Raw genomic sequence first — 14,854 nt, 5'->3', positions numbered from 1 at the left:
TGCTTAAACAGTTCGCTCGGATTAACTACTAGTTGCAAAACGGTAATTCAAAGACATAGCTCCCATTAACTACTAGTTGCAGAACGGTAATTCAAAGGTACAGCTCCCGATCACGTATGGACTGCCTTCCTTGCGTTCCGTTCTTTCCAACAAGAACGGCAGCCGTGCTTCCATGGATTTGCGTCAAAAGCTTTTGCCGAAATAACACCCTCGGCAGAAATTTGGAGATTCAGTATTAGAATACCGATATACAAGAGAGTGAAATGAAGATTTATACGAGGAAAATCTCACGGGTTTGCGCTTAAAAAATCGCAGATGATTCTGCAGCACCCCGTAGCTTTAGCTTGCCTTTCCCTACTACCTACCTAAGTGATGAAAAGCAGAAACAATGACTCTGCCAATTATGAGGTCAATCTATGTCGCGCTAATTGTTAGCAAAGTACAAATTTAAGCCTATAAGAATGCTGGACCGAAGAAATCAAACCGACATCGTAATTACCCTATTGAGTCATCAACGTGAATCGTCAATCGGATAGACATATTTTTTAAAAGAATTTTCCACAGAGAAAAGGATCCTTTCTCTCGGATATCAGATGATCCACACAAACTTCCTCCTCTTGGTTGACAGTGACTTGTGAAAACATCTCGACAGCCTGAGCATTGCACGCTAGCGACTTATAAGTGCCAATCAGGGCTTTGTGCTTCTGTGGCATCAAGTCGGAACCTGCATCACCTGCAGAAGACAATCGGTGTGCAAGCCTTAGACTAAACTGAAAGGAAACACACAAAAGTATTATTTTCCAAGCACAAGGGGGGGTTTCCCAACCTTTCCCAGCTTCCGCTGATAAATTAACTCCACTTCTCTGCGAAGACTTTCTACATCCGTCGCATAATCTCTCCGAAATTCTTCAGCCATCAAATCCTCTAATTGCTGGCGCATACTCTCCAATGCCGCGTCCAGACCACAGAACTCCTTGAAAATTAGAGCTTGGGTAGATCTTAGATGCAGAAGACTCTTGACTGCAGTGAGTGCCTGGAGTCACCCAATCAAGAGACCACACGGATTTACTCAACATGAGTACTAAATTAAGTTATCAGGCTTCCATACTCGGAATGCAGAACAATTTGCATTTCACACCAGTCTGCTGTCCCATGGGGAGATGTACTCAATCAGATGTGTTGCAAAAATTAGCAGAGCAGTGAGAACATGGATGTACTCAGACAAGTACCTTTTCCTGGAGATCGAGGTCAGTCGATGCCATCAGATCAACCACGGCCTTTAAGAACAATTTGTTGCTGAAGAAAGGTAGCTCATCTTCATTCAAAGCTTCTAATTGGCGCTCCGCCAGATCACCAACAAGAAACACAGCCTTTCTCCGGAGTCTAATATCAATACTTGAGTTGCTCAAAATGTCCTAAAGATACAGAAATCCATGAGTGTCGAGCCACTCTCTTAAGCATAAATATCTAACCTCATGTGACGACATTACCTGAAGCATTAAATCGCCTGCTTGTGCATAAAATAACTGCTGACCAGCTATATTATTTCGAATCAAAGCAGAAACAGCATACAATGCTTTAGTGGCTTCTTCCACATGCTCAGATTTTACCATCATCATCAGCTTCGCTAGTGCCCCCAACTCCAAGACCTGAGACAAGAAAATGTCTCAATTAGATTGATGATCAAATGCAACATGGCATGTAAAAACCCACATTACAGAGTTATGGAAGGAAAACATACCTGCCTTTGGATGAGAGGATTATTCTGACTGGCTTTCCCCAGAACCCATGCAGAAAGTTTCCTTACGTCAGGATCAGGATGGTCGAGCTCTCTTATAACCACAGCAAGCCCCCCAATTTTAGGCAAATCTATAACATCGATGAGAAAAACCATGTCGTCATGTAAAGAGCAAGAAAAACAAAATATGCCAGATTTCGGACCGGGAAAGGAAAGAAATTGGGGAAACAACCACAACAACAAGAAATATAATGCATATCCTCAATTTTCATCGGTCCACAAAATTCATCATGTGTTTGCGGAGGTATTTCTGCTGATGTTCTCGAAAACAGAACCCCACCGATGCAGTCACAACTCAGAAGTAAGGTTCTCACTTTATGAGCCAGCCACTTGCCGAATAGAATATGATCTTACATGGCAGTTTTACAAGAATGAGAACCTAAGGAATCCCTCTAGTCAAAAACCAAAAACTCACCAAAAACCATTTAGATAGTCACTCCACAAATACCATCCACAGCAACAACAAGCCCAATGCCTCTAGCTCAGTGCAGTTCTCTGGTTAACTTTTAGTTTTGTAGCCATCGGATATTCAATTTTAAATACCAGTCATTTCTCTATTGTAAGATTGGCTCAAATACAAAAGGTTAACTTCCTTGAAGTTGCAGAATCTTTTGAACCACTATTAAGAGTTCCAAACCTTGGTAAGAACTTAGAAACTTCCACTGCCAAGTCTGATGGATAAAACTTAATGTAGTAAGCTCAGGATCAGAGAGCATCGGCTTCACATGCCACATAATGTGAAACTGACCAAAGGGAAGGTATAAGAGATCTCAAAATTTTCTGGAGAAACAAGGCCAAAAAAAGGGGAGCACCGGATAAGCAGGAAATTTGATTTGGTGAGGGGCGTAAGGTAAAATCAGCAATCTGACCTAATTACATAAACAGCATAGTTTTGCTGAAAGTGCCCCATAAAAATCAAGAAATTACACAAACATAAAGGTCACCCATACGTTAGAATAAAATTTAATTTTCGATAGAAGATTCCTCAAAAACTGACAGTTTAATAAAGTAGGCATCCCAAGGTATTTAAAAACCAGGATTCTTCTTTCACCCCTGCCTGCTCATATTCAGGAGAGTTGCTATTTTGTGCTTTCTTAAACATGAGATTTTGTCAGCATCATTTGCTCTAAAGCAGGTAGAAGAGACTATGCATGAGAACACAAAGCATGGACCAAATTGACCAGAACAAGGGAGGTATGCACCAACAACAACATACCATTTGCATTATCAATTGGCTCAACAAGTATCAAGAGCTCATGCAAAGCACGATGGCGGTCTTCCAAAGATAGGGAGGAATTCTTCAAATCATCTATAGCAATTTGCATCAATTGAGCGTCTGATGGCATTTTTAGTTTCTCCATGAGCTCCTAAGAGATCAATTAAGAAGTCAAATGACCAAATCATGTATGTCGTATTGCAATGGGAAACAAAGGAAAAAGAAATCCTCACTTGATAATTTCAATAAACTGGCGAATTGCATTCCAATTTACAAGGTACAGATCATCATATGCATTCACTAAGAAGTACCACTTTGTCTCAAAAATTCTTAAGCTCCTTTAGCATGGCAAGACAACAAAAGACAAAGGTGCAAAGACTCTCCCGACCCCACAAAGGAAGAACTTTAGAAAGGTATTATTAAATAGCAGGAGAGAATTTTGCAAAAGGAAAAATGTACCGCATTATGGAATCATTTTTAAGAATAAGGAAATCCTTTAAAAGCAAATAAGAATGATTTGCCTTAAAAGAGAGCAGTTCCTCCAAAGTACTAAGTGATGTGGAATGTCATTTTATCGAGGGCATAAGAAGGAACAGCCAATGTGCAGATAGAGCCACCGACAAATCAACAGACAACTTATGATGATATGTGTATAAGTACACAATTATACAACACCATTCTTAACTCTTACTGACATGATAAAACTGTATCAACTTAAGGTAACAAATAGCAACTGAACTAGAACTCTTTCAAATCTCTTTTACCAGCCCATATAAGATTAAGAGCAAACAGTTCCTTTCTTTAAGAGATTCAACGATATGAAAAGTGATGACGATATAACACAACCTTCAGTTCCATCTGACGCTTCTTGACGTCGCTGGCGGACATTCGCTGAACGTCTTGCGCGGTTTCCTTCAGTTTCTCAGGATCGGAGTAACCTGGATAAACCACAGACGATTCCAACAACTCAGTCAAGCTTTTAACCTCAATACCAGCTCAAGAATTGGAAAACAAACCCCTTCTGCAACAAGCATACTTCATGAATATCGATCGACCTCGTCACCAATCAAATGAGTTCCCTACTAAATTCTCCGCGCCCCCCAAAAAAAAAAAAAAAAAAGAGAGAGAGAGAGAGAGATAAGAGCACATATGCCTACCTATCGCCCACTGCAACATTCCTTCGAGGGTAGAAAACCCTCCATCGAGGCCGTCCTGCTCGTTAACAGCCTGAGCCGCCGGATCCTCCTGAGGATCGGCCATCCTGACCAGATCGGCCTCGTCCTTCGCGGTGGACCAGGACAGCCCCGTGGAGGCCGACCTGTTCACGCGCTCCGCACGCGCCGCCGCCGCCGCTATCACCAGCAGCAGCAGCAGCAGCGGCAGCGGCAGCAACGGGGCAGACCGCGCCATGCGAGCTTTCTTCGATTCCGGGAGGCGGGCGATTCGGAGGAGAGCTCAAACCCGCTGCTTCTCGAGCTCGCGAATAGGAGAGAGGAACTCGCGGCGGCGGAAGATTTCAGGACTGCCGGCGGCGGTCGGCGATATGATCCGAGCGGAGGGACTCTCTGCCGGAATCGAGAGCCTCGTCTGGAACTATAATAATAATAATGGCGGGGGCGGCGGAGGGGAGGCGGATTTGATGTTTGAAGTCCGACGGCGGAGGGGGAGGAGAAGAAGGGGGAGAGGGAAGGGAACGGACGAGAACATGCGATTGCGAATGGACACGTCACGCCGTCGAATCGAGGACCGTCCATCGCGGATCAAGCGGCTCTCGGACTCTCGATGACTTGGCTTCCGTCGCTCGTTGCATCACCACTCGTCGCTCGATTGCCGACACGTGCTATTGGGAACAAGTCCCCTACTGCAGGTCAAAGTCTTCTTTACTTATTTGTTTATTTTTTATTTTAATTTTTTTGTGCCCCTTCCGTTCCATTTTGATGGCCTAGATTTTATACCCATCTCGCATGAGAGGTTATCATCCCATCCTGGACTGATTTTCCCGATGGGTTTACAAACTTAACCCCCCATTTATTATTTTTCATGAATTCGTTAATTTTATTCTGCAAATCTCACTTATGGTATCAAATAAATGTTTTTTTTTATCGAGGAACCATAGGAGATTACATTTCGAAGGATCACACGACCTCCCAGTACCCGGTGACACTGTTGGGCCTCGCCGCAAGCCATTCAATACCTAGTGGTATTGTTGGGCCTCGCCGCAAGCTGTTCAGTACCCGGTGGCACCGTTGAGTCTCGCCGCAAGCCATTATTTAAACGTAAACCTCAGGAGAGGCTAGACCAGGACTCCCACTTCATATACTTTAGCAACAATAGAGTTCGACCCCTCGACTTCTACGATAAGAGAGAGAACTCACACTATATAAATGTAGCTTCCCCTATTTTAGACACTTTAGCAACAAGAGAATTCGAACTCTCGACCTCTCGATGAGGGAGAGAACTCACGCTAAATAAATGTTTTTTTAAGTATATGAACTTCCGGATAACCAAAAAAAGTAACCTAAAAACTTCGCCGAAGAGCGTTTAGCAAAGGCCTTGAATGGGGCCCGCAAAGACCCTTCCGCCACATGCAAATACATTTGTAAGCCCATTTAGTAAATGCAACACATTTCTGAAGGTATTCCTCTTGAGGCCATAACCAGCGTTACCATTCTAGCGTAGCATGTTCGGAATGCTAGAGGCTGGAGTTAAATAAAAATTTTACGTTCAGTCTTGCTCTCACTAATTCTGCATATTCCTCTTCTACCCCCGAATGTTGGTGGTCGCCAAGGTTCCAGAGGGTCACGCACGGCCTTGGCTCAGTGGAAGCTTCCAGCTTTGCCTGAGCAGTCGAGGGTCACTGTTTCAAATGGTGTTTGCATTCTTGAAAACCCTTAAGCCTAATTCCCTCGTTAAATAAAGAAGGCATGAACTTTGCGCCGCCTCTGATATAGGTATGAACTTTTCAAGTATCTCCGAAGGAGAAAAATCACAAACATTGAGGGGGCAGCAGGAGTGGCACCAGTTCAAGGCTGCGTTTTATGTAGCGTTTTCGATGCGACTTCACTGTTCTATTCACAAGCTTTCGATAATGAATCATGTCAAATGGCAGAGCATTAAAGCATAAATCAAGGGAACCAATGATCTGAACCGCTGTTGTCTAAGTCTAAAGCATATAATCAAATCGCCTAGGTATAAACCTCACTTCAAAAGTCAAAGCAAAATTTCCCAGACCAGCACATGGAAACAATTACCGAATAGCAAATATCAAGGTCTTCAAACAAAATCCACTTTGAAAAAGTTGCTTCCCTAACAAAAGCTTAGGCGGCAGATTTCAATTCGCTGCCGAGAAAGGCCCTCCCGGGCTGCCTATTAGCTAGAGGGCCGTGGCACCCCAGCAGCTTCGCATTAACTCCATCGGGAACGATCCGGTTCTCCTGCTTCCACCTAAGATAGTCCGCTCGGCTGAACTTGGTGAAACCCCACTTGCGGCTCACGATGATCTTCTGCCTCCCCGGGAACTTGAATTTGGCCCTCCTGAGAGCCTCCTGCGCGTTGTTCCCGTTCGCGTCCTTGCATCGGACGGAGAGAAGGACTTGGCCGATGCTAACCCGAGCGCAGGTCCCCTGAGGCTTGCCAAAGGCGCCTCTCATCCCTGTCTGAAGCCTATCAGCCCCGGCACACGAAAGCATCTTGTTGATGCGGAGGACATGGAAGGGATGGACCCGAACCCGGAGGTGGAAGGCGTCCTTCCCTGCAAACTTGGCCATGTACTTGTTGCAGGCAATGCGCGCGGCCTCAAGGGCCTCGCTGGACACGTTCTCCTTCTCCCAGGAGACGAGGTGGACACAGAATGGGAACTCGTCTACCCCCTTCTTCTTCATGCCCACATCATAGATCCTGATCTTGGAATCAGGGACACCTCTGCAGTACCTCGACTTCGGGTACGGCTTGTTCTTGATCTGCCTGTAGCATCTGGCGGGCCTTCGACCCATGGCGTCTCCTAAGCACCCAAAAACACAACATTACAGATCCTAAAAACAAAAAACTTTCGAAGGGATAGCCATTGCAGATGCAAAACGACGCGAGAACAGCACATGTATTACGAAATCCTTTAGGAAATCGACAAATGATAAACGAGTAAAGATCGAAGCTCCCTCAGAACGCTGTTTTCTCAGCATTTTTGTACTCAGACAAGGCTGAAACTTTATTATATGTAACAATCCAATCATCGGGAGCTCCGAGAAAATCAAGCGAATCTGCCGACCCAGCTCGACGCATTTTCTTCGCAAGACAAAGTTCTCTTCGTGAAAAAAAAAAAAAAAAAAAAAGGAAAAACACATACTAAAGCAGAGGCTAAAACATTTTCCAGCAATGACAACAGCAATCGAAAATCAACTCCCGAAGCACAGGCATGAATCTACAGTGATCCTATCACCGCGAAAACAGATGCAAATCCCTACGTTGCCGAGCACGAAGCGAGGCTTATCTCGTCCTACACGCTCGGCCCGGCGTTTCTACTAGCTAAATATTCAACACAGAGAGACACGTCGCCCGCGAACGGTGGACAAGAAAAAATGCAACCATCCGCGCCACCATTGGTATTTCGCATCCATCAGGAGCGCGACACCGTGCAAAAACCGCACTCGATGACATTCTATTGAAGCAACAGAAACGAATCGCATCGGAAACGAGAGAGCCCGCCCCGGTTACCTGCTTCCTGCGCGGCTGAGACGGGCGACAGCGGCGGCGATTCAGGGCGAGGGGGACAGACAGAGACACCGCCCATTTATAAATGTCGAGGACGCGAGTGCGGCCCTGAAACCCTAAGTTAACCAGGCTTGGGTCAGTTGACCACACGTCTGGTAAAAAGCTAACCATGTTATAGATGGGCCGATTTCACTTGTGTATTTCTTCTTGTTATTTTAGGGCCCGATCTTACCTAGTAAAAGGAAAATCTCATACTTTTGAAAATTATTATATTCTAAAATTATAATTTTTTCAATTACATAAGAAAATAAATTCAATATACCCCTATTAATTTTCCAAATTATAGCAATTTTGCGAATGCTAACCGTGGAAATAAATAAAAACACAATATTAACAATCAAAAGTGTCTATTTATATTTATACTAAACAAAATTCAACACATCCAAGAATTTAATTCTTTTGTTGGCATACACATTTGCTTATGAATAGCACTATGTCATTAAGTAATTTTCTTTCTTTTTCACTTCAAGTTTCGCATATTTTTTTTTTCATTTTTCGCCCAAAATATGGAAACATCTGAATATTGATATGTAATTGACACATAACTCTTTCTATCATTTTTGGGAATTTGGATGGTATTTTAAAAATTCTATCAAGAAAGGAAAAGAAAATACAAAAACACGTCATTAGATGTTGGGCTTTGTTGAGGTAGCTCGTGATGGAACAAGGAAGGATAATTAGTGCCTTCAAGCATCTGCGTGATCAGATTGCATCGATAGCCCATGGGCGGACCTCGGTGTTCTCATATGCAACCCAAGTAGGAAGAAATTTCTAAATGCAAGTAAATATGTGTTTCATATAAAACTCAAGATTCTTAATATTCCAAAAATATTTTATGAAAAATGATAGTTTATATCACTTATAATAATAAATGAGCACAAAATTTTTTCATCATCTATGAAAATAACTAAACATAAATTATTGTTGATGATAAAAGCATTTTTTCGCTTTGATCAAATCATTTTTAAAAAACATTTTTGAAATCTTGAATTTTCTTTGAAGCAAATAGACCTTAAATGACCAAATATTGAGCTGACCGAAAAACATCGATTCCATGATTGAAACACCCAGGGAAGTGAGAACAACTGATCTCGAAGATGCAAGTAATATCTCGATTGCTGAGTAGATTCATGGGTTAGCTTGAAGCTATTCCATTTTCAGATGCATTATCACACCCCTTTCAAATCTTTCATCAAGAAATCTCTCGCAGTTCAGTCATCATACGCTCCTTGCAAAGAGGAAATTTGAACTCTCGTCAATGCATATAAAGGGGGCCGGGTGAAGCAACACGCTTAAACCGTAACTCGAAGTTCATTCCAGATGAGTCGAAGAAAACAAAAACAAAACTTGATTCGACTAAGTCTATAACCCAACACAAATGCGCATCCGCAGTTTCAAGATAGGACAAAAAGATGCTGATGAAACAAAACACTGAGCCGAAGAGACTTCAAAGAGAAGCTCAAATCAGTAACCGCCCTTCAGGTCATTGACGACATCATACGGAATAGGAGTGACCGTCTCTATGGTCGTGCCCTCGACCATGAAGCCAGGCTTGGGACCTTCTGGCTGTCTCTTCGTGCTGATCTTCTCCCCACGTGCCTTCGCCGCCGCCTTCAACTCGTCGTTGTGGACCTTCCTCTGCTTAAGTTCCTCCTGACACCTCGAGGGCTGAACGTGCTCGATCCTCACGTGGATCCTCTTCCTAATGATTCGGTTCCCTACCTGCACGAAGAGTCTCGGAACTTACACATGGAAACAACATACAGCCCTTAGAGCAAGGACAAGAGAATAAGTAAAGCCATCCTCTCATCACCTATAGCAACGGCATAATAGGAAAGAGAATCTCGACTACAACCACTATGCTTAGGTCACTAAATCTTTGCTCAAACATCCTAGAGAGGCAATGTAATCCAGTAGAGCTATACAATTTCTTTTCCTTGAGGTCCTTGAATCACTCAGTCTTGCCTACTCGAGAGGATAGCATAGTCCATGCTTAAAGCAGAGTGAATGCGAATGGCATCGAACAAAAAACAAATCTCTGGAGGACACGCAAACTCAGTATCTACATAGTTAAACAGCAAAACCCAAGCTCCAAAGTAGGCCAAACAAGCACTTAAGCATGATGGCGGTCCTTTCATGTATTCCCTTCACTCACATTCTCTTTTCTGGCTGAACAATATACTATCATTTCTAGAATATAATTTCAAGTATAGATTTTGTCAGGTCAACTTGGGTCCTAAACACATACTTCACCCCCCCCTCCAAAAAAAAAAAAAATGCTGCTTCGCCCAAGATGCGTATCAAACAACATAAGACAAAAACCTCGCAAAATCACCTTACTCATCAACCAAAGTTCACTTTGTACGATAATGGCGACCTATCTCTACTCCTAAAAAGCTCCAGCACTCCAAGACCAAAACCCACCTAGACCCACATCACCATAGCCAACACAGACCAAGAAAACACGCGACGGAACGAGAAACACGATCGACCCAGCATTCAATCCACCGCTTTAACAAGCGACGCGCGAGCACATCAACACCGACGAGACAAGATCGAGACGGAGAAATGAGAGAACGGAGGAGAGGGAAGGGAGCCGCACCTGCTTGTTGACCTCGACGCCGATGGCGTGCTTGGTGACGTTCCAGATGCGGCCGGTGCGGCCGTGGTAGAACTTGTGGGGCATGCCCTTGTGGACGGCGCCGTTCACCTTGACGTCGACGTAGTCGCCGATCTTGTACGTCCGGAGGTAGGTCGTCAGCGGGATGAAACCCTTCTTCCGGAAGGGCCGAGCGAAGAGGTCCCTCGTCCTCGCCCTCACTCCGTGACCCGCCGGCATCTTTCCTGGTCAGAGATAAGCCGTCGCCTCCCTTCTCCTCGCTCGCTTCGCTTCGCAGAGATTGAGAGAAACCCTAGAGGAAGGGCGACGAGCCCCATTTTATACGGGATTTCGTTCGGGCTCTTCCAGCGGTGGGCCTGGGGAAGTTGGCTTATTGGACCGTCATGGCGGTAGTTGGGCCCAATAGAGCCCATGATGTAGGTGAACGGCGCCGAATGCCCTATTTGATGATCCTAAGATCTCGTTAGATGCTTAAATGACTTTAATCACTAAATGGATTGGTCCCATTTACTCCAACATTCAAAGTTTAACCAAATCATAATAGCATGAAGTAAGTCAATCTATATAAACAAAAGCATGGAATCAATTTATTTATTTGCTATACCCAAGGTAAAAATTTGGTAAGCATGAGGCTTCATGTCATTCAAATGACGTTTATGTGATAATATACTAATAAATATGCTATCGCATTCAGGAGATATATAATGTCAAATCTCAAAAATTACGAATAATGTAGAGAGAATATGGTGAGTTTGGAAATGCTAATTTTGACAATTTCGCAATAAAGACCTTTTTCTTAACATTTGATATCTAAATTATCAAGATGTGCCAAAGCATTTTAAGTAAAGTAATCATCTCGGCAGTTCATTTCCAAGATCTAAAAATGCGGTTGTTTCATAGAAAATAAAACAAATTAGAAAATATTTTCAATGTTCACGATGATGACGTTTTTTATTAAATATTTCAAGTTATGTAAATGACCATTTTAAAAAGTATTTTTTTAATTATTTATTTTTACTAAACGTGAAACTCAAAAAATCATGGTCATCTCAAGCACTCCCCAACGGTGCCGACGCCGGACGGCCGTTTAGACTCTCTATCATCAGTTTTCCAACTACCCTTCGATGTTTCCAAGACAATCCGTTCGTAGTAGTTACGGCATCTCTAATCCTAGATTTCCGCAATCTTTTCTCGGAATTCTCTTCGTCTGACGTAGATTTATGCTGAGGTTTGTAGAATAATTACAAGGCCAGGGAACGAACGCCGACGAAGCTTCAATGGAAGTCCTTTCATCGACCCACAGGCAGGCTCTGTTCTTCGCCGGGACTCCGCAGTCGCAGAGCTATGCCCTCCACGGAAATGCACGTAAAGTCCAAAGCTTTGCGGCCGGGGCAGTTAAAAGCGGAGGCGCTGTGCTTACCCATAAGGCGTTCGACGAAATGCCCCTTTCGAGTACTTTCGCTTGGAACAACCTCATCCAGGCCTCCGTCGCCGGCGGAGACATAGGTCACGCGATTCTCGTTTATCAGCAGATGATGAGTCGGGGCGTTTGTCCCGACAAGCACACTCTGCCCCGCGTTCTGACCGCTTCTCGTCTCTCGGGTGACTTACTGTTTGGCAAACAGGTTCATGGGCATGCCTTGAAGCTCGGGTTATATGGCGACCGCTATGTCGGTACTGCTTTGATTGAAATGTACGGCTGGCTCGATAGCATTGGTGCTGCGAGATCATTGTTTGATAAGTTCACTTGTAAGGACTCGGTTTCGTGGACTGTGCTGGCTCGGTTGTACTTGACAGAAAACAAGCCGCAGTTGGCTCTCGACCTGTTTGGTGAGATGGTGAACTCAGGGGTCACAATCGACTCGGTTGCACTAGCAACTGTCATTGGCGCTTGCGGTCGAGTGAAGTCGCTTCATGAAGGAAGAAAGCTTCAGGAGATTGCTAGAAGATGTGGACTGGAATCTGATGTTTTGGTTGGAAACTCACTCTTACAAATGTACATTGATTGTGGGAGCATCGATGATGCTAGGGGACTATTTGATCAAATGCCTAATAGAGATGTTATTTCATGGACAACCATTATCCATGGTTACGTGAAGCAGGGAGGATTCAATGAGAGCCTGAAATTATTCCAGCAAATGAATAAAGATGGAATGAAACCGGATGCAATTTTGATTTCTGCTTTATTACCAGCTTGTGCAAGGATGACGGCATGTAAGCATGGGAAGGAGATTCATGGGCACTTGCTCAGAAGTGGTATGAAACTCAATCTTACTGTTCAGAATGCTATCATGGACATGTACATGAAAGCCAGCTGTCTTGAGTATGCCTATAAAATTTTTAAAGAAATTCATAGTAAAGACGTCATTTCATGGACTGTGATGATTTTAGGCTATAGCCTACACGGAGAAGGAAAGCTAGCTCTTAGTTTGTTCCATAAAATGAAGGAAGACGCAGGCATACAAATTGACGAATTAGCATATGGTGCAGTCCTCCATGCTTGTGTCACTGCTTGTGCTGTCGAGGAGGGGAAGTTTTACTTCAACTGCATTAGGAATCGTAATATCACACACTACACTTTAATGGTTTCTCTTCTAGCTCATGCTGGACTCTTTGATGAGGCAAGTGCCTTCATTGAGGAATCGCAGATTGAACGGCATGTAGAAGTTCTGAGAGCACTGCTTGACGGGTGCAGGATTCACCATGAAGTAAAACTAGGCAAACGCATTATTGAACAGCTCTGTGAATTGGAACCTCTAAATGCTGATAACTACGTGCTTCAGTCAAACTGGTTTGCGCACCAAGAAAAATGGGACATGGTTGATAATAGTAAAGAAATGATGAATGACATGGGTTTGAAACCTCAAAAGGCTTATAGTTGGATAGAACATCGAAACAAAGTCCATGTATTCGGTACTGGGGATGTCTCTCACCCAAGGTCTGAGAAAATATACTGGCAACTGGAGCAACTAAAGGAGAGGATGCAAAAGGAAGGGCTGCTGCCTGATTTAGATTTCAGCCTCCATGATGTGGATGAAGAGCGAGAGTGTAGTCCCATGGCACATAGTGAAATGCTGGCTGTCTCATTTGGTCTGATTAGCAAACAAGTTGGGACGGCTATTCGTGTGACAAAGAACCACCGAGTTTGTGTCGGCTGCCATGATGCTTTGAAAGCAATCTCCAAACTTGAACAGCGAGAAGTTATAGTGAAAGATCTGCGTCGGTTTTACCATTTTAGGGATGGGCTGTGCTCGTGTTGTGATCTCCAGTAGAGAACATTTTTGCATTCACAAGGTGCTGACAAGAAGAGGAACAGTTTGCAAACAACGAGAGTCCATTCCACAGATTCAAAGGGGCAAAGAAATATATCATGTTTGGGGAAAATGCTTTGTAGTCCAGAAAGTTAAGCTTCTGGCCAACTTTGTAGAAGTGAGAAAAACCCTTGAAATTGGAACCTTTCTTTTTTCTTCTGTTATGTTTTCAGGACAGCAAGCTGAGATGAATTCCAAGCACAACAGTCTTAATTGCACTTTCGGCTTCTATTTCTAGTATGTTTTCTGAGGCATGCTTGTTACAAGATCAGGACAGTCGAATAAATGACGCTCTCGGCCAGCAGCTGGTGTCTAATGCATCCATGAAGATGTTCGAGTGATACCTTATTGACTTCATCAAGGAGCTGGTTGCAGTATCATCGACGAGCTTTATTATGTATGCCATGAACTAAAACTTGGTTAATTATCTTCATTTGAAGGAGGCAGAGAGAGGACGACATGTGCAGTGCGGAAGTAGGGAAAGCTGATTGTCCACGGAAGAAACGTCAAAGCGGGTGTATTCAAGCTTTGATGGTCTTCTACCGAACAGCGTACTCATTCCAGATCATCTAAACTAAGACGCAGCCCATGGACCACGATTCTGGATGCAGTCTCCCGGAACATTAACGAGCAGCAGCATGAAGCGATATCGACCAGCCAGAAGAACGATGAAATGGCGGCACCACGGGATTAGGACAGGAAGGACAACCAATGCTGTCTCGAAACCAATCCCGACGAGTCACGCTATTATGAATTCGAGCCTGTCTCGATTGTCACGACAGCGCACATGAGAACCTAAACAAGTTGAGTCGGCTTTTTTCTCGTATGCTGTTTCCAAACGGTTGTACTTTTCCCGCATATTTGAGATTATCTACATGTCAAAATCTTAGAACAATTGTATTTAAAGATTAATAAAATGGGTTAGTAGTCCTTACCTGATTGAGGTCTTAAAATCTTACAAGGTACCAACCTCACCTGGCAACCCATATCTTAAAATCCTATTATAACCATAAAATCGTACGTTTCGTACAAGGAGCCCCAAACCCAAATCTCCATCACGAAACAAGCACTTACCAAAATTCCACTCATTAACTTTCAGATGCAAATTCCCTCCGAAAGGTAAACTTTCAGATGCACGAAAT

General features: G+C 43.7%; 4 protein-coding genes across 6 annotated transcripts; 1 reads left to right on the top strand and 3 right to left on the bottom strand.

The window, feature by feature from the left end:
• Nucleotides 1-249: 249 nt before the first annotated feature.
• LOC104433747 (nucleotide exchange factor SIL1) lies at nt 250-4,716 on the bottom strand. Of its 3 annotated transcripts, XM_010046606.3 has the most exons (8): nt 4,172-4,716; nt 3,861-3,952; nt 3,015-3,165; nt 1,742-1,869; nt 1,491-1,649; nt 1,230-1,415; nt 827-1,033; nt 250-733 (listed from the first exon to the last, which is right to left on the bottom strand). In XM_010046606.3, the coding sequence occupies exons 1-8, from the start codon at nt 4,422-4,424 to the stop codon at nt 713-715; spliced, it is 1,197 nt and encodes a 398-aa protein (XP_010044908.1). In that variant the 5' UTR covers nt 4,425-4,716; the 3' UTR covers nt 250-712. The 3 variants fall into 3 exon arrangements, with proteins under 3 accessions (XP_010044908.1, XP_018724703.1, XP_018724702.1); XM_018869158.2 differs by lacking the exon at nt 250-733 and having other exon boundaries at nt 1,001-1,142; XM_018869157.2 differs by lacking the exon at nt 250-733 and having other exon boundaries at nt 1,023-1,145.
• A 1,436-nt stretch (nt 4,717-6,152) lies between these two features.
• Nucleotides 6,153-7,855, bottom strand: LOC108957811 (60S ribosomal protein L10-like). The gene is made up of 2 exons (XM_018869159.2): nt 7,725-7,855; nt 6,153-7,014 (listed from the first exon to the last, which is right to left on the bottom strand). Exons 1-2 carry the CDS (start codon nt 7,798-7,800, stop codon nt 6,332-6,334), a joined length of 759 nt encoding a protein of 252 aa, XP_018724704.2. The 5' UTR covers nt 7,801-7,855; the 3' UTR covers nt 6,153-6,331.
• A 1,167-nt stretch (nt 7,856-9,022) lies between these two features.
• Nucleotides 9,023-10,689, bottom strand: LOC104433746 (60S ribosomal protein L21-1). Its single transcript, XM_010046604.3, has 2 exons — nt 10,384-10,689; nt 9,023-9,503 (listed from the first exon to the last, which is right to left on the bottom strand). The coding sequence occupies exons 1-2, from the start codon at nt 10,618-10,620 to the stop codon at nt 9,246-9,248; spliced, it is 495 nt and encodes a 164-aa protein (XP_010044906.1). The 5' UTR covers nt 10,621-10,689; the 3' UTR covers nt 9,023-9,245.
• Nucleotides 10,690-11,432: 743 nt separating this feature from the next.
• LOC104433745 (pentatricopeptide repeat-containing protein DOT4, chloroplastic) lies at nt 11,433-14,651 on the top strand. Its single transcript, XM_018864796.2, has 2 exons — nt 11,433-11,553; nt 11,638-14,651. The coding sequence occupies exon 2, from the start codon at nt 11,679-11,681 to the stop codon at nt 13,671-13,673; it is 1,995 nt and encodes a 664-aa protein (XP_018720341.2). The 5' UTR covers nt 11,433-11,553; nt 11,638-11,678; the 3' UTR covers nt 13,674-14,651.
• Nucleotides 14,652-14,854: the final 203 nt, after the last annotated feature.

This window comes from Eucalyptus grandis, chromosome 2 (assembly GCF_016545825.1).
Source record: "Eucalyptus grandis isolate ANBG69807.140 chromosome 2, ASM1654582v1, whole genome shotgun sequence".
Lineage (NCBI taxonomy): Eukaryota > Viridiplantae > Streptophyta > Magnoliopsida > Myrtales > Myrtaceae > Eucalyptus > Eucalyptus grandis.
This window is presented reverse-complemented; position numbering and strand designations above follow the sequence as displayed.

Bases quoted from the DNA above. Each gene is read 5' to 3' on its own strand.
- LOC104433747 (XM_010046606.3), bottom strand. From the start codon at position 4,424: ATGGCGCGGTCTGCCCCGTTGCTGCCGCTGCCGCTGCTGCTGCTGCTG. The intron at 1,416-1,490 runs GTAATGTCGTCA...CTGTATCTTTAG, and splicing joins CAGGCGATTTAATGCTTCAG to GACATTTTGAGCAACTCAAG. The intron at 734-826 runs GTTGGGAAACCC...TGTCTTCTGCAG, and splicing joins ATCAGCGGAAGCTGGGAAAG to GTGATGCAGGTTCCGACTTG.
- LOC108957811 (XM_018869159.2), bottom strand. From the start codon at position 7,800: ATGGGCGGTGTCTCTGTCTGTCCCCCTCGCCCTGAATCGCCGCCGCTG. The intron at 7,015-7,724 runs GTAACCGGGGCG...TTGGGTGCTTAG, and splicing joins CTCAGCCGCGCAGGAAGCAG to GAGACGCCATGGGTCGAAGG.
- LOC104433746 (XM_010046604.3), bottom strand. From the start codon at position 10,620: ATGCCGGCGGGTCACGGAGTGAGGGCGAGGACGAGGGACCTCTTCGCT. The intron at 9,504-10,383 runs GTGCGGCTCCCT...CTCTTCGTGCAG, and splicing joins GCGTCGAGGTCAACAAGCAG to GTAGGGAACCGAATCATTAG.
- LOC104433745 (XM_018864796.2), top strand. From the start codon at position 11,679: ATGGAAGTCCTTTCATCGACCCACAGGCAGGCTCTGTTCTTCGCCGGG.